The sequence below is a fragment of the Diabrotica undecimpunctata genome, chromosome 1, assembly GCF_040954645.1.
Source record: "Diabrotica undecimpunctata isolate CICGRU chromosome 1, icDiaUnde3, whole genome shotgun sequence".
Taxonomy (NCBI): domain Eukaryota; kingdom Metazoa; phylum Arthropoda; class Insecta; order Coleoptera; family Chrysomelidae; genus Diabrotica; species Diabrotica undecimpunctata.
The window spans coordinates 147,529,173-147,549,087 of NC_092803.1; the positions used below are offsets into that span (position 1 = coordinate 147,529,173).

General features: G+C 32.3%; 1 protein-coding gene across 1 annotated transcript in view; it reads right to left on the reverse strand.

Annotated features, from left to right (window-relative positions):
* Nucleotides 1-14,531, reverse strand: part of Elp2 (elongator complex protein 2) — a 48,626-nt gene extending 34,095 nt beyond the window's left edge. The window contains exons 1-3 of the mRNA XM_072520166.1: nt 14,303-14,531; nt 13,310-13,607; nt 1,978-2,202 (exon numbers count right to left, since the gene is read on the reverse strand). Coding sequence (XP_072376267.1) covers nt 1,978-2,202; nt 13,310-13,607; nt 14,303-14,425 — 646 coding nt within the window. The 5' untranslated portion in view covers nt 14,426-14,531. The remainder of the gene's footprint in view (nt 1-1,977; nt 2,203-13,309; nt 13,608-14,302) is intronic.
* Nucleotides 14,532-19,915: the final 5,384 nt, after the last annotated feature.

The window sequence follows — 19,915 nt, forward strand, 5'->3', positions numbered from 1 at the left end:
ATCCCAAAAAAGATCAAGCCATATTAATACATGCTGAACCAAACTTATTACTACTCGACTACGTCAAAGCCATAGGTAACATTGTTAGCCTCAAAAATATATGCTTCGCCTCAAGAATTTCCAATAATCGGATATGCATCTACTTAACAAATCCTGAACTTGTCGAACATATTTTAACAGAATACCCTACGATTACAGTCAACTCTGTAGAACTACCCGTAATAAGACTGGTTACCCCAGCCAAAAGACTAATAATCTACAACGTCTGTCCATTAATACCTCATGAAATTATAGAAAAACACCTTCAAGATCTAGGTCTTCAACTTGCTTCACCAGTGTCATATATTAAAGCTGGAATCCCCGGTGAAGAATTTACGCATATTAAGGTCTTCAGAAGACAGGTATACGTTACTCCAACAACAGATAGCCTCGAAATTGAAACTTCATTAATAATTCCATTCGACAATAATTCGTACAGAATATTTCTCTCCACCGACAAAATGGCATGTTTTCTATGCAAAAAACATGGACATGCAGCAAATAACTGTCGAAATCCTCCTATCAATCCTCTCCCAAATAAACAAACGTCCCCAGCTGAACCCATTCCTGTTACCCCAATATCAAACAATATGGCACCACCTAACACAACACAAAATACGGTTTCCAGTCAACAGATGAAAACTGTCGATATATCCACCACTTCTATTGCCGCAAACAATGAATTTCTTCCTCCTACCACTGGTCAGAAACGAACTCGTTCTGACTTCAGCGATTCTACCTCCCAAGAAATAAACACATCGACTAACTTACCCATCAAAGACATAAAAATGCTTTCACCCGACGCAAACGTGCATAAAAAGCATAAAAACTAAAAAATCCAAAAAAGTCGCACTCGATCAATCTAAATTAACCGCCTCCTCTGTTCTCACAATCAATAATCTTTATCAAGAAAATCCAAACTTGTTCTCTTTACCGGTTGAAAATTTTCTTGCCTTTCTGGAAAACTCATTCGGCAGTAATAACCCTCTTCAAGAAGCACAGCAGTTCAATCAAAATGTTCGATCACTACTCGACGACATGTTTAGAATATACCCTTCACTGGAAGATAGAAAAATCAATATAGATTTTCGAGAGTTTCTAAGAAAATTAAACAGCAACGTAATATAGACAATTCAGAAATTGGAAGCACAACATCACAAAAATAATGATGAAGATTATCTAACCGACTCTTCTCTAACCTCTCAACGTTCTCAATGTTAAATATATTTTACTTTCACGTTAGTGCAGTGGAACTGCGGTGGGTTCTACCCTCGCTTAGAACGATTACAACAATTAATCAATAATACAAAAGCAGATATCATCTGCCTTTAAGAAACCAATTTCAAGGAAACACAGATGTGATCTTAAAAATTTTTTAAGGTTACCATTTCCTTCGGACTACGTATACAAGAACCAGTGCAGGAACATCTATCTTCGTGTCTAACGATTCATTTTCTATACAATATATCCTAACTACCAATTTAGAGGCCATAACAATAACTGTCTGGTGTCCCAACCAAATAACCATATGCAGTACATATATTCCACCTAATTACAACTTAGAAACAGAATTTTTTTTTCTTGAAAGACATTCAGTTGTTCAACAGAATATAACCCCTTGTTTTTCATGTACTTTACCTTTAACTTATAACTTAGTGATAAAACTGTTGTATTATTTAGTCATAGGTTCTAAGCTTATAGATTAACTGTAGCAATTAGTAACATGTGCTTTTTGTAATTATTGTACACAATATTGTTTGTGTCAATGGTATTTGCAGCCGAGACACATTAATTTAAACAAAAAAATTACACTGTATGTTAACATGTTTTTTTGTAATGGGGGTAATTTCGTATATTAATAAATAAATAGCGAAAATGTTTTTCATGAAGTAGACTACATATATAGAATTAATATGCATTATTAAAATAAATATTTACCATCTTTAGTAAAATCCAATCCCCTTACCCAATCTTCATGACCGGCCAGCTTGGTCCCTTCTTCAAATTGTAAATTGTCTGATTTGCTTTCAGAAAAAATATGAATTTTGGAATCATCTAGAGCACATGCTAATAACAATTCATCACTATTGGGTAAATATGTTAACCTTAAACTCAAACCTATATGGAATCCAAAACTGAGTGTCTGATTTAATACAAAGTCATCTGAAATTTAAAAAAGTATGTAAATCAACTTATTATTTTTGTTAAACATATTTAAGTGTATGAGAAAGAGAATCAAATTCCTAAATAGTAATAACTAACTATATAATGGAAGGAGAAAGTATAGGCCTGAAAATTGTAGAAAACATAAATATGCATCAAAAATTGGAGAAAAACTCTATATATATATATATATATATATATATATATATATATATATATATATATATATATATATATAACAAGCGAGTCTTCTACAGCTGGCGCCGCTTCTCGCATCCTAATTTCCAGCGTTTTCTGTCGAAGCAATCTTCAGTTGTTAAATCGACATCGTCTCTCCAGGATCGTCTTGGTCTACCTCGTTTTCTTCTAGTTGGCGGAGTCCATTCTTCTATTTTTTTTGGCCATCTATTTTCAGGCATTCTCTGAAGGTGTCCATACCAGTTAAGTCTTTTGGCTTCGATTGTGTCTATTATGTCTAGATCGATTTCCATTTCTCTCCGAATATCTTCGTTTCTCACCCTATCAAGTCTAGTGAGCTGGCAACATCGTCTCCAGTAGTTCATTTCCATGGCCTTAATTTTTGATTTGTTTCTTTGGTTTATTTCCCAGAGTTCGGCGCCGTACAGCCCAATACTTTCTATTATTGTTTCATAGATTCTTCTTTTATTTTCTTTTGTTATTTTTTTATTCCATAATAGTCCGTGTAGCTGTCTGGTGGGTGATCTTGCTTGGCCAATCCTGGAGTGTATTTCTTCGTTACTTCCTGCTTTTGATGTTATTTGGACTCCCAAGTATTTGAAATTGTCTGTTGGTTTTATAGTTCCCATTTCGATTTGTAGGCTTTCTGGTTTTTCTCCTACAACTAAGTACTCAGTTTTTTGTATATTAATTGTGAGGCCCCATTTAGTATACTGATCTTCCAGTTTTCTAAGCATGTAGCCTACATCACTCTCGTCTTCAGCTAGAATGGCTTGGTCGTCAGCGAAGTGTATCGTGTACAATCTATCATGTCCGATTGGGATGCCCATATTGCAGCACTTTCTTCTCCACACTGAGAGTGCCTCATTTAGATATATTTTGAAGAGTGTAGGTGCTATGCAGCAGCCTTGCTTTAGGCCCTTACTAATAGGAATTTCTCTAGTTAATCTATTTCCAGTTTTAATGTTTGCCGTCATATTTTTGTAGAGCTGTTGTACTGCTTGTATATTTTTTTTGCTTGTTCCTTGTTTTTCCATTGCTACCCAAAGCATTGAAAGTGATACACTATCGTATGCATTTGTCAGATCTATAAAGACTATATGAGTTGAAAGGTTGTGGGCTAATCTTTTCTCGATAACTTGCTTTAGAGAGAATATACTGTCCATACAGGATCTGCCTGCACGAAAGCCATTCTGTTCTTCAACATCTGTCATCTCTTTTTCAATTTTGTTTTTTATTATTTTTCCATACAGTCTTGAGAGTGAATTTATGACACTTAGCCCCCTGTAGTTTGAACAATTCTTTCTATCTGCTTTTTTGTAGATGTTGTTAATATGTGCTTTTGTCCACTCCAGTGGTAAGTCGTGTCCATTATAGAATAAGGTGAAGACATACGCCACTAATTCCCGTAATACTTGTGGGCTATGTTTTAATAATTCATTTGGTATACCTTGTGGTCCGCATGGAAAAAAACTCTTAAACTGAAAAACTGAATGATCCGCAACTTTTGAGAAGAAAACCAAACCATATAATAATGAAAAAGAAATTAGTTTACATCTGTCTTTATAGCTAAATCGGATTCCATTCCAATCTCTTATAGGCCAATATCATTAGCTTCATCTGTGTTGAAAACCTTCGAGGGGCTTATCAAAAATCGTCTTATTCTACCTCAACATATTCTACCTAACACACAATATGGTTTCAGAAAATCTAGATCAACATTGGAAGCATAAACAGTAATTGTAATAGATACTTTAGCTGGATTTACTTGATGGTGGAAAATGTGATATTATACTTTGTCTCCAAAGTGACTAGTCTGTACAGGGTAAGATATGCAATGCTAAAGTTATGGGAATTTCGCCAAGACGTTGCCAGTTTTATGCAGTGAGCGATGGCGTTCTCTATTGTCTATCTTTCAAAATAACGGAATAAACCAGGAGTTCTCAACAAGTCCTCAAGTGCAATTTTATGTAATTTACAAAATCGTTTGCTAATAATTTTACATAATACTATACATTATTTGTTTCTAATAGTAACTTATCAACTTTTATCTTTTATTAGTAGCAGTGGTATAATAAAATGTGTATTAAATAAACATTTGTTTCAAAGTTTAAAATATTTCCGGTAATTTCTGCTGTCAAATTTAAAATGTTATTTATGTCTCTGCGGTGCTAATTACTGCCATAATGTGTAAGGAATTTGTAATTTTGGTTGATATCAACTGCAAATACTTTCTTTTAAGTTATTCAGTAATTAAGAAGCAATTAGAGTAGTTCTTGTACATATGTTTAAAAGCTTAATATATCCAGGGCCTTAGAAGATATATCTGTCTAGTGTTATGATTTGGCAAATTTGATATGTTTTTTTTTACAGATTTTTGGCAACTGGGGAAAGTCTTTGATCACTAGCATTTCAATTTCGCATATCTCACTGTCAGTAGAAGTAGGTATAACAGGCAATGGAATAGTGAATAGACTAGCAAAAGCAGCCCACACTACATGGGAGGAACTACATCTTAAATACCTCCTTCTTACTTATTCATAAATCAAACAAAAACTAATTCGAGAAACATGGCAAAACTTCTATATTGAATAACAAACAGATTATTCTTTGTAAAACATCAAAATATAATTCCCAGACAACCAAGGTTCCATAAAATAATGAATAGAAACCTTGTCAGTACAATACATTAGGTATATACTAACTATGCACTAACACCATACTATAAAGGACAAAATGAAAATTATATATAATTTGTACTACAATTGGGGTAGAAAGGAAACAGTAGTACATAGTTGAGAGTCCAATAAACACCATAAATAAATAACAAAATATATAATAATTTAATGAATTGTCAGATAAGTCATCCAATAGATCTTAATTGTATTACTTTTTCAGAAAATATTAACATTTTTTTATGTACTTGATCAACATATAAACTAATTGTAAAATTACTATATTCTATTTCTAATGAGTGTAGAGTAATAAAATCTCATGAAGTATTCAAAAGCGCTACAGGGTAATCCGTCAATAATCCGTCAATAAATTCCGTCCGCATTGCAAAATTCTGTCGTTTCATAAAGAGCAGGTAGGTATCACCCTGTTTTAAGGGATTAGTCCATTGTTATCGACAGATAAACACTGAGCCAGAGGCGCGCTAGTGGGTTAATTGACAAAAGAATATGCATTCTTAAAAATCATATTAAAGGAAATAAAAATGTAATACAGCAGAACAGTGTTATTAAAAAAATATAAAATGTAACAATAAAATATATACGAACCGAAATCGGGAAATACTCACAAACACACACGAATGAACTTTACATATTGAAACACTTGTGGGGAGTTTAAATCAATTTATTCACAAAAACTACAAAAACTTTACTGGATACGTTATTACAATTCTACATCACTATAGTCTTCATCCGAAGAACTGTCATCATCCCCTGGTGTTATAATTATAGGGTCAACCACCTGATCGACCAAGTTGTCCAGTTCCCACATTTTATCTTCCTCTTTTAAAACATGCTGGATTGCTTTTTGCCAGTTTTCTGATGTGATTTCCATAATGGCTTGATCAAACAATACCTTGACATCTTTCATTTTAAATGTGGTATTGTGCCTTGCAACATATCCTTTAACTTGTGCCCATATAAGTTCTATGGGATTTAATTCGCAATGATATGGCGGTAGGCGTAGCACAGTTACTTTATACTTTTCTGCTACATCTTCTACGGCATATTTTATGAAGCGAGATTTATGTTGTTTTACTACGGCTAGTAGTTCCTTCTTTATTGAATTCGTCTCAAACTGAATACCTTTATTTGACAGCCAGTTAATAATTTCTTGCTTTCTCCAAGCTGAAGTTGGTACCTTCTCTATGCGCCTTGAATGGTAGCTTGCATTATCCATAACCACGACCGAATCAGCTGGAAGAAATTTTAACATTTCCCCGAAGTAGTCTTCGAAGACATCCGAATTCATGTCCTCATGATAATCTCCCGTCCGACACGACTCAAAGCTTAACAAACCTTCTTTTAAAAATCCTTCTTCGCTTCCAATGTGAGCAATTATAAGCCTCTTCCCTTTTCCCGAAGGCACTTTAATACCCGTCGAAAGGCCTTCTATGAAAGCTTGGCGAGCACTTGTTACATTTTTATCTTGCCACATTTTTTGGACTATATAACCTTCGTTTATCCACGTCTCATCAAGATAAAAAATTTTCTTGTGCTCTCTGCGGTACTGTTTTATAGTTCTCAAATATTTTCGTCTCCAGCAAATGATTTCATCACTTTCCAGTAATAGTGCCTTTCGATTGTGCTTTTCCCAGGAAAAATTCATACTTTTTAAAGTTTTCCATAAAAGTTTTCTGGATATCAAAGGAATATCGTTATCTTGGCTTATCTCCATTAGTATTTTGTCAAGGGTGGGTATTTCCTTTTTAAAATAAAACGAATGAACTTTTCTTCGAATGTCACGTTTGGTGTCTTCACCTAAGATTTTTATTGGTCTTCCTGATTTTCTCTTGCATGGACTTAACTGGCCTGATATCTTTCTTTCTCGCAATAATTTAAAAATCGTGGACTGTCCAATTCCAGTCATTCGGGCACATCGCTCAACACTTTCTTGCACAGACAAACTAGGGTGATCGTGTTTTATGCAATCATATACATTTAAAATTATAACTTTTTCACTAACAGATAGCGGAGAATTTTTTACACCTCTTTTCTTTGGAGTAAATGTCGCCATTTTATAACTTTTTCACTATTTCTATATCACAATATTACTGTACGTTTAATTGGTGTAGTAACAATTACTAACTCGAATGTCGAATGATAATAATAAAATAAAAGAGGGATTATAATGAAAGTGTAAGTAAAACCTCATTACGCGTTATTAGTCTTCATGTTGATTTATTTTAGTAATATTAGGAGGTGCGTCATACCCTTATCAGTTTCTTCTAATGCTTTTATTCGTTCAGTAAGGAAGTGAATTTGTTTTTATAAATAAAAATGTAATTAGCTTTAATGACCATATAATGGAATACGAGTTTGAAGAATAAGTTAATCGAAAAATTAAATAAAATTGGTTATCACAAAATATCCAAAATATGATATTTTGAGGTACATCAATTTTTGACGACGAAGTTGACATCCGTCCATTTGCCTACGCCCATGACGACACCGAAATTCAGGCAAATTTTATGACACTTCATGATTTATTACTCTACACTCATTTGAAACCAATTATAACCAGAAACAAAAAAACTACAGTCTATTTAATTTACTTACCGTTGCACGTCATTATCATTGACAGAGATCGAAGTTGACATAGTTGCCAAAGTATAAAAAAATCCTGAATCCCTTTTTAAATCAAACAGGTCACATAATTATTGCAATAGTGGATTATACAACAAAATAAATTCTTATTAAATTTTTACGTGGCATTTTTGAAATAAAACACAATAATTTTGTTCTAAAAAGAACAGATTTTATTAAATAGGTAAAAATATAAAACAAGAAGTTTTATATTTTTACTTTATATTAAAGTTTTTTTATTTTATATTAAAATTCAAAATAATAAAATACAAAAAGTGTCAACGCCGCAACCGTCAAATAAGTGTTACCAATTATTTATGCCAAAATATCATATTCGTTCGATTACAGTTGCAGTGTGTTCCGAACAAATGTTATCCATAAAAACGCTTTATAATGCATTTATACAAATTAAATAAAACATATTATCTTGTATTTCTTTAAGTTGACATTAATAGAAATCTTTAAATATTATTTCTACGCGTATATAATGAAATATGTCTAGTGGCTGTAATGCCAGTGTACTCGGCAAAGTGATTCTAAAAAAGAACATACCTACCGCCTAAATATTTTGTGTTGGTATCATGTGACCTTAGGGGCTATGACGCGGATGACGTGCAACGGTAAGTAAATTAGATGAAGTATATATACAATAAGAAAAGTTAAGTAGATTTTCCTTTGTATGATTCTTCTGCAACTTATTTACATTGTAACATTTTTTTTTTATAATTAAAATGTTAAATAATTTTTAATCCTTTTACCCCTGTCGCTGAGACGCCGATGGCCGTATTTGCAAATAATATATACGCATGTTGGTCGTGTTGACCATTAGGAAATTTTATTGGAATTTTCAGGCGATTTCTTTTTGATAAATTTGGTAAATATCGTCGAAGGCACATTATAGTAATTTTCTGAGAGAACTTAATCCGAAAGGATCTATCTTTCATCATGTTCCTAGCTAGAAGAGTACCGTTATTTTCGATATCGTTAGAATCGTTTTACCTTCTTAGAAATCCATCCAGGCTGGCCTGTCATTTTTAAGTTGGGGATATCTAACCTTATTTTTGGGGGAAGCTTGTGAAATTTTAAGAGGAACATTACTTCTGGCGGGACAGTCTTTGCGTAAGGACGTTCTTCATATCTTACCGTCTCTGTTCTCTGTGCATTTTCTTTTAAAGTGTATATACACTTCTATATTTGAGTTCTTTCAATCTAATATCATATTAGATTAAATATTGGTATAAAGTACCTTTTAATTTAAATAACTTCAGTGATTGCTACAAGTATAGTATATAGCTTCAGTGTAGTGTAGCAGTCATCAAGATTTACTGTAAGTAATCATAGTATCTTCAATTATCTGGGCGAATAATATGATATGGTTATGGTATCATATTATTTTCAATTATCTGGGCGAATCTACATTCATCCATGTCTTCACCTGTAGTTAAGAGTACTTACTGATTTTTGCATTCAATTTAAAAAACATTCAATATTTTCTTGTGAATTTTCCATCATCTACTAATAAATTCGAATAAATAATAATTATGACCTTTGTACTCCCCGTTAATCATTAAACAGTAGTGCAAACAGATAATTAACTTAACCAGTGCGGGTGGTTAAATATATATATATATATATATATATATATATATATATATATATATATATATATATATATATATATATATTATATATAATATATATATATATATATATATATATATATATATATTATATATATATATATATATATATATATATATATATTATATATAAAAATTAAATATAATATATAAATATAATATATATCATTGTGTTGTTGAATATATTGTTTTTGTTTTATGTATGAATTAATTTGTCGAGTCCTAACAAGTTTCCTGATATAACAATAACTCTGAATATTTGCTTTTTACCTTCAACTATTATTATACCTTCGACCAGAAGAAAGATCAGGCTGATTAAGTTTTGTAGGTAAGTAGGTAAGTTTTGTAGGTAAGTAGGTGGACTGAGTCCACCTAATATATTTATTATTTGTTTATATAGTGTGTTAACCAAATTTATTTAATAATTAACTGTTGGTATCTTTCCTTGGATTTGGTCTCAGAACCAAAATATCTTTCCTTATCTCTTTTCTTTTTTAAGGTTTCTTAATTTTCTCCTTGAACCCCAAAAAAAATTAAGTGGTGCCCTGTTTCTATCTTATCTTACCTTTGGTAATTTTACCCATCTATCTTTCTGCTTATTTCCATATATTTTCTAATATATCTTATCCTGTACTATCTTTACTTATTTCGTCCGTTGGACCCATTCCTGGTTCCAAAAGCTAGTTTCGAACCCACGACTCGCTCTCCACCAACCATCTGGCTGCCATCCGCAGTGTCTCCATTGGTGACCTTTCTAGCACCATCCAAAAAAAGTTTCCGAGGTTACAACATATGAGCCGTTGAAAACCAGAGTGGCCTAAGTCAAGAATTTCATGTTTCGCGTTTTCTCGGTATATAATTCTGTTTAACAGTGTTCTATTTTGCTACAAAATTTGAAAAATATTAGTGCATCCGTTCACTCACAGATGACACTACTGTAATATATGTCAAATGCTATGAAGGTTGCCGTTTTAAGGCAAAATGGTCTAAGTCTGACTTGGACCATTCTGCCAGAAATTCTGTCACGAATTTTTTATAAGTGTCACGTTTGCTTGTAGTAAAATGAGTTCTAGTGAATCTGTAAATGAACCGTTTAGTGCTAGTGATAGCGAGTACGAGCCAGAAAACAATGACGATTCAACAGAATCTGATTGTGATAGCGGTAAGTTTATTTTTTTTATTTCCTTTTATAACCTCAAATGTGTGAATAGCAGTATTTTATTTGCACGTTTGTTTCAGCTGACAAACGTTCGAAGTTAAAATTGGGCGAGTACAAGTCAGAAAACAATGACGATTCAACAGAATCTGATTCTGATAGAGGTAAGTTTATTTTGTTATTTCCTTTCATAACCTCAAATGTGTGAATAGCAGTATTTTATTTGCACGTTTGTTTCAGTTGACGAAAGTTCGAAGTTAAAATTGGGATCAACTACCAAGCACGTCGGCAGAAAACGAAATAGAGAGCCAAGTAAACGCATCAAGAATGTTCGAAAAGAAAAAAGAAACTGTGGGGAACAATATGTGTCTACATCTAATAAGGTGGTAAAAGCGAAAGAGTTTCATAACAGGGTGTGTACGTGCAAGGGCAAATGCATTCAAAAAATTTCTCAGGAAGAAAGGAAAGCTATCTTTACAAATTTCTGGAACATAGCTAATTTTTCAGCACAAAATGCTTTTCTAGTTGGTATTGTAAAATTGTCTAAACCAGCCACTCACCGTCCAAGAAATGGTACAAGGCAGAAAAAAGCAGTATCCTACACTTATGTCCTAAATACCCCGAAAGAGTCTCATAAAGTGTGCAAAATGTACTTTTTGGAAACCTTTGCAATAAGTAATGGTAGGTTAATGCGTGCATTAAAAAAGGGGGAGATATCATTTCCTGGTGAAGATTTACGGGGCAAACACGCACCTAGCAATAAAACTCCTGAAGGAAATATACAGTTAGTACGCGATCACATAAACAGCTTTCCTTCTTATGAATCTCATTATACACGAGCTCATAATCCTAATAGAAAGTTTTTAGATCCAGAGCTCAATGTACGTACAATGTATACCCTGTACAAAGAGAAATGTGTAGAAGATCCTGTGTCAGAAAGTTTATACAGACAAATTTTCCATCGCGATTTCAATCTTCACTTTCACGTACCATTAAAAGATACATGTGTTAAGTGTGACAAATACAAAAATCAGGTGACCCAGGAAAAGGACGAGAATACGAAGAAAGTGCTTCAATCACAACACGAGCTGCATTTACGGCGCAGTGAAAAGGCCAGAGCTGCTTTGAAAGACGCTAAAATTACAAGCATACGTGAAAAAGGGAGAGTGTGTGCATTCACGTTTTATTTAGAAAAGGCCTTACCGTTTCCAACTTTGACTTGCTCTGTAGCCTACTATAAAAGAAACATGTATGTGTACAATTTGGGTATTCACGAGTTTAGCGACGAAGACAAGGTGTTCCTGTATGCCTGGGATGAAACTATAGCCTCTCGAGGAGCACAAGAAATAGGATCTTGTATTCGAAAGCATGTTCTAGAAAATGCAAAGGACGCAAGACACATCATTGCATTTAGTGATGCCTGTGGGGGGGCAGAATAGGAACTTTAAACAGTGTTTGTTTTGGTTGAAACTCATTGCAGATTCCGATAATTTGGAAATGGTAGACCATAAGTTTATGGTATCCGGACATTCCTTTCTCCCGAATGATCGTGATTTTGGTGTAATCGAACAATACGAAAAGAATAGAGTGAAGTATGTGCCGGACGACTGGTACAGTGTGTTTGAGAAGTGCCGCACAAAGAAACCGTATCATGTTTGCAAGATGAACGGAAATAATTTTGTATCGTCACAAAACCTGGAAGCAGCTGTTACCAGAAGAAAGAAAAATGTGAAGATAACGCGCCAGTATCGTGGCTTAAAATTCAATGGCTACAATTTAGAAAGAGTGATCCCTATAAAATATTTTATAAAGAAACATTAGATGAGGAGTTTCCTTTTGATGTCATAAACTTGCAACCTGTACGAAAAGGACGTATCGCCAATTTTCAAAATATTGAATTTTCAAAACTGTATGAAGCTCCAATACCAGTTACGATTAAGAAAAAAAAGGATATGGAAGATCTTTTGGCGTTTATACCGCCCATTCATCACGACTTTTTCAAAAATTTATCCGTAAATGGAAACAACACTGCAGAAGTAGGTCCACTGGAAGATATTTTGGTGGCGAATGGAGACGACGATGTTTTTTATGAATAAAAATTTAATTTGTAATAATATAATACACAAAAATACACGATCGTTTGTAAGTCTAACTTTTTTGCTTTACTCCAAAATAATGAACCTATTGAAAGCCAGAGTGGTCTAAGTCAAAATATTAACAAAAAATATAAAAATTTCGACTGCTGGCTGATTGTTCCGCTGGAATTACTTAAGTTTGAGCTTTTTTTATTGAAAATCATTCTGATCAAAGTCAGTTTTTATGTTCCCATTTAACGCCAACATGTTAACTTTAAGTCGTTGTTTCTCGAATTTCAACATTTCTGACTTAGACCACTCTGGTTTTCAACGGCTCATATGTGAAGAACTTGGACAGTCCATATCAAAGTAACTATGGAACACTAATAAATTTATTATGCTAAGCTGTAACATGACACTCAATTCATAAATCCAATAAAGTTATGCTCAAAGTGGTCCTAATCAAAGCCATTAATACAAAAAAAATAAGTTGACATGTGCCATATAAAAAATTTGTTTATTGGGCTACTGCTCATATTTATGTTTTTTTTTATGCTCCAATACCTATATCTGGAAAACTGCCCAATACTTGCACAGTATTTAGTAAAACACAGATTAGTACATACTTTATTTAAATGTCAAATTCACAGCTTCCTCAAATGATTTTTATGGCTTAATATAAATATATAACATTATATTATTAATATATTTGTTTCTTACCTTGAGAATTTTGCCTCAACCATATTTTGGCAGTTTGATCCATTGATACACTTACTACAACAGCACTTTTGTCATCTCTGTAGAGGCCATCTACAATATTGACATTGGAACTGTGGCCTTTCAGTACTTTTAGCAGGTATATATCACCAATTAAAGTCCAAATACATAATGTCCCATCAGTAGATCCAGAAATAATTTCATATTCTGGGGTATTGTTCTTTCCTCTTAACCATTTTACAGAATTTACACGTTTTGTATGGTTTATTAATATATGGGTAACTTTTCCTCCACTTCCATACTAAAATAGTTAATATGTATCTTAAGACAAAAAGTAAAATATTTTAAGATTATATAATTTTATCCTATTTGAATAGACCTTATCCAAGTCTAATAGTTCTCAAAAGAAGAAAGATACATCTGGATTTTCCTAAATATTAAAACTTATATACTTATGTATTAGAAATACTCTAATACACAACAAACTGCAAAATTACATTTAAGTAGATTAGTGCTATATACTAATCAATCATAAAAGAGATAAAACTGTTCATTTATATTTATTGTTACCTATGTGAAGTAATAGCAAAGAATATAGACGCTTAAGCGTCTATATTCTTTGGTAATAGTAATACCAAAGAATGTAATAATGTGTGTCTGATCTTGCCTAGCTGCTAATTAAACAAAAGTATACAAAGTATGGTATGTAGAAATGGCAATAAACAAATTTAAGAGATCTTGATTAGATATTAAATAAATAAACTTATACCTATACAAAATATCAAATAAATATGGGATTGAGCCACAATTGATTGTAATAAAAATTACATTTTATCTTTTTGAAAATGATTTCTGGAGTGAAAATCGAAAAAACAAAACAAATGCAAGATGTTTATTAAATACAATTTAACTTGAACATGCCACAAGATCATGTTCTTCCATGCTTCCAAAGAGAATCTTTCCATTATAGAGTGTTAAATATTTGAATAGACTTACTTTGGGATCATATACCAATACAGAATTACAAGATCCATAGCATATTAAATCATTTTTACCCCAATCGACAACGGTTGGAACTTGATTAGAATTGCTTGATGTATAAATTATTTGAGATTTCATATTTTATAACAATGTTTTAAAGCTTTAACGTTTTTAAACATATATCTACCTACTTCACATTTGATTTGAAATTTCAATAACATAACACATAACCTATTAATAATCACGCATTCTTCTTCTTCTTCTTCTTCTTCCTTTATTGGGTAATATCCCAGGGGATGATTTGCCCAGCTAATTCAGGGGGGATATTCTCAACTTGCTCTAGACAATCGAATATCCCCATATAAAACTAAATTGAAATTATTTTATATTGAATGAACACTATGTTGAAATTTCTTCTTCTTGGGCCAGACAGTATAGGAAAGACAATTCAACACAGGATAAAACATTTCTCCATGGTACTATGATTATGTTAGTCATAGTATCATGCTTTTCTCGCTTGGATGTAGCAACCAGTCTTTTTCTACATAATCTTTTCTTTTCTATTAGGTGCTTTTTAGTTATTTATATATAAAATAAGTGATGAGGTCCTCAGAGTTCCACAGCAAACTCTTCTGCAGCTATCTACCACAGTATAAATAACAACATACTGTGCCTTATCCTCCAATCCTAAATAAATTCTAGTTCTATAAATTTTTGGCTAAATTGAATTTTAGGGCAATGAACATAACCCATGGTACAATGAGTACACAAGGTATGATCACCGGTATGATACATAATGTTCCAAAATCGGTTCGCTTTCGCGCATGACGTAGTCAAGAACGCTTATTCCCGCAACATTTGAATGTAGTTGTATAGGAAAGACTTTTAATTTTAAGTTTTTTTTTTATATAATTTGGCTAATTTAATTATAGTAATTATAAAGAGATGATAAAATTATGTTATTATAATATTTATCCTTTATAAAACATAGATATCCTTTATAAAACAAGTTTTAATTATCTTTTATTACACGTAGGTACAGGTTAATTAACTTATACTCTAGAGTTCGATATTTCAGATGTTTAAAAAGATACAGAAAAGTGGTAAACGTATATATACCTACTGAACTAAACACAAAATCAAAATAAATAATGACAAAGTCAACTTTATTTATATCGAATGAGCTAGCTGGCCATCGAATATGAGTGTAGTGAGGTCACACAATATTGCACAACATTTAAAATGACATCTTTTGTAATATTGACACATAAAATTATCTTGGTATTGTTTATAATAATGATAACATTGTATATTTTAATAATTATAACATGATTTAACAAAGAAAAATATGTTATTTTGGAAGATGCTAAATTGATTTCCTCCGAAACAGTTCTTATTGCAAATTGCATAGCAGGCTGAGGCTAGCTTCTTACTTAACAAATCGATATGAAAAAACCATTTAAGGTTTCATGACTAATAATTAATAAAAATAAAGACTTACGTCGTTGACCTAGAAGTAGTAAGAAGCTGCTCAACATACTTTTTGGACTCTCTGTGTTCGCCTCCTTGTATGCGTTTCTTTTGGTTGGTTAAAAGGGTAGCCGATGTTAATTTAGGCAAATAAAGACTAAGTACTGCCTCTACTAGGACCCTTTTCAGAAACGTCATTTAAAAGTTCCTGTTGTAGATTTCTTTGGTAATCTTCAGTTTTAAAATGTGTAGAACAAATTCTTGCAATATTACAATTAAAATTATCCTATCTACAACAAGATATAATTCACAGTTTTCTGGTCACACTATCTTTAGGAAATGTATGAAACCTAAAGATTTTATCTTCATTGTCACTATTGCAACAAGCAATTGCACAGCGTACTTTGAAAAAGGTACATAACCAGATATACAATGGCAAATAAAAACTTTCAGTTTTACAAAAAAAAATAATATACAGTATGAATAAACAGTAACTAAACACCATTTGTAAAAAGACACATATGTAAGCATATATCTAAATTATTTTTCTATTATAAAATAGATGACTCAGTCAGTATTGAGTTACTTTAAAATATATTTATTATCTCATAACTTGCAATTTGCAATAGTCACTGATAACCGATATTATTGTTGAACTTTTGTTTTTATACAAGCTTTCTGTCTTACCGGTGTAAAGTAGTCTGAAGTCGATATTTATTGTGTTTTGCGTTTGAACTCATTTGTGTCTTATTTTAATATTATTATATTGTTTGATAAGTAAATTTTGCATATAATAATCGGTAGGTTATAGTAATGTGTATATTTTTTATTTTACTAAATGTCATTATAACTCATCTAAAATACCATATTGAATTGTAAAACAGATTTTTCTTTATTGTACTCTATTTTGTTTTTATTTCAGTAAAACTGCTTGGAAGTGAGTGACAGTGAATCAGAATAAGCAAATGTTTACATTACTATTTACCTATTCACAGTATTTTATCTGCAGAAAATTTTTAAATTTCAAGGGATTTGCATACAAAAAGAGTACTTATAATATAATATTAGTATATGTATGAAAACAAAAATAAATATTTCGCCTGAGTCTCTAGGAGAAATAAAGGTTTTACGCTACTGAAAATATATTTTTTATTCAATTATAACCAAAACAAAACATTTAAAAAAATAGATCATTTTTTAACCATAATTAATTAATTTTAATAAAAATTAATGTGTACGTTAAGCTGTAATAATGGGTTCGAGGTGGTCCAGGCGATCTTAAATACGTCACACTCCTGGGCCAGCTGTCAAATGTCATGCGCAATATCATGTGTATTCATTGTACCAATGACGTATAATATATATTATACGTCATTGCATTGTACCATGAACATAACCTTGGCATCACATTACAAGGTTAGTAGATATTTAAGTAGGTTGTCTCGTAACTATAGACCAATCAAATGCTCGCTTTTTAAAGGCGGGAATACGTCACCCATACGACACTTTTAAAATTGCCATAAGCTTCAATGCTAATATAAGGTTCAAAAACTTAGGTTTTGCAATATATTTTGGGATTTTCTTGGGTATAGGGATGTTAAGTGGTTCTTATATTAGTAATTATATCAATTTTTTTTTTTCTAAAATCAATAGTCTGATGACAAAAAATAGAATTGATTATAGTGATAATATTGTGTGTTTTAAATGGAGATAACAGTTTATTTCGCACAAAACCCCAAAAAAACAGTAGAAAAAGTTCAAAAGCAAAAATACTAAATATGTAGGAACTTACTTATTATTTTTTTCCTGGAATTTGCAGCATTTTTATCATATCTAGTGGTAGGCAAAAAAAAACCAATAGGTAATATAAATAATTTATTATTAGATTAAAATACAAAAAAATGATTAGTCCTTCCAGCACAAATCTTCAAGCTATATATACTAATCTCATCTAAAAAATATATCATTATTATAACGTACAAAACTACATATAATTGTTATGACAAACCTTGATATCACGGTTACGAAAACACACTTCACAAGTGTTTATGTACACAAATAACTAAATAATAAGTCTCTATAAATAATATTGTCCTTATACCTATACTTAAAAATAATAACAACAAATAAACGAACTAATGATACTATAGAATAGAGACAACAACAAACGTGAACTTAAACTCAGACGCAAGGTTAGTAGATGTTAAAGTAAAATATCTACTAACCTTGACTCAGACGTGCAGACAACTGTCCATCAACTGTCAAATTTGACTTTGTCGTATGAGTGACGTAAGCATTCTGCCTTCCCCTCGCTTCGCCTACATAGTTACGAGACAACCTACTTAACATCTACTAACCTTGATCAAATTATATGTTTGTGTGTCACAGTGTTGCCACATTTTTTTGTATAAAGTATAGGAGTTTTTAAAATAGAAAGATACTTTGACGAAATTATATATAATGTTTTAAAAAACTTATACAGAAGTAAAATACTTCACATTTGTATTTAGGTATATACCTAAATACAAATGTGAAGTGTTTTACTTCTGTATAAGTTTTTTAAACGATGGTATACAGCCAACTACTGGGATTTTCCCATTAATTTTTATATAATGTTTTGTTATGAGAAGCCACAATTTTTGAATTCAGATTAAAAAGCATTCATAAAAAAAACAGTATTTTTACTTTAAATATAGCTAAATATTTAGTGTATCCTTTTGTTTAACCTAATTTTTTATTTTTATTTAACTTTACTTCATTCTGTAGTTCTTAAAGTTTTTAAACTATTAATTTTTACCTTAAGCATAATATTAATGGTTTTTATTTATATTTTTATTTTATTGGTATTTTATTAGTATTTTTTAAATGCAAGATATAATTTTATTTTATAATATTTATAGGTATAATTTTAATGCTTTTAATTATATATGTATTTTTCACGTTTTTGTTTGTTTTAAATTGTCATTTCATATAATATAAATCGTGCCCCTAATTTTATATGTGAGAGTATGAAATAATTGAGTATATGGCAACACTGACGTATATTAAGCTTACATTTAACATCAAATATGTCAAAGTCAAATATATCTATAGGTTATGTTCATTGTACTGTGGCCTGTTTGCGGGAAGCAAAGTAGTCGGGGCACACTTTAACTGTTTTATTGATTTATTAGCAATAAACTACATACTAAAAACAAGTAAGAAAACTGTAAGAGTTCTTTTCGTTGTCACCTCGTCGTGTGATCATGTTCTGACAGACCTCAGCTGCTTCTGCGCGACAACTTCGGTTGTAATCTCCGAGATAGGTATGGCCTCTGGCCATCTTGTGAAACGGTCGATGATTGTGAGCAGGTATCGAAAGTTCTGATTTGCTGGAAGTGGGCCCACGATGTCGACATGTATGTGTGCGAATCGATCGTCTGGCATTCCTAGAGGTGTCACAGGTGTAACAGTGTGACGTCCGATTTTGGCACGTTGACATTGGATGCACTCTCGTGACCACTGCTTGACTTGGCGATTCATGTTATGCCACACAAAACGTTCAGCAATCATTCGTAATGTAGCAGCATGCCCTGGGTGGGACTGCGTGTGGAACTTCAGGAAAACATCTCTTTGGAACACAGTTGGCACATAAACTCGTATACGACCATCTTGGACTGAATAATAAATAGGCCGCTAGCTATCTGGTAGAACTATGCGTTGAAGTTGTAAGGAACTGGCAGGATCGTTCAGGGTCTGTTGAAGACCCTCATCTGTAGTCTGAGCTTCGGATAGCCGGTCATAGTCAATAGTAATGGGTGTTGTGATAGCGTCTACTTCAGGTCGTGAGAGACAATCGGCAACAATATTGGCTGCGCACTGTATATGTCGAATATCGGTCGAGAATTGGCCAATAAATTCTAGTTGACGTATCTGTCGTGGAGACTGCCGCTCATGTCGCTGTTGGAAGGCAAACAAGTAAAGGCTTGTGATCAGTATAAATGGTAAACGGCATACCCTCAAGAAAATGGCGGAAGTGATGTATGCCACTGAATATGGCAAGCAACTCTCGGTCATAAGTGCTGTAGTTTCGCTCCGTCCTAGAAAGCTTTCGAGAGAAGAAAGCGATGGGCTGTAGGTGTTCACCTACAAGCTGTTGCAAAACACCGCCGATGGCAG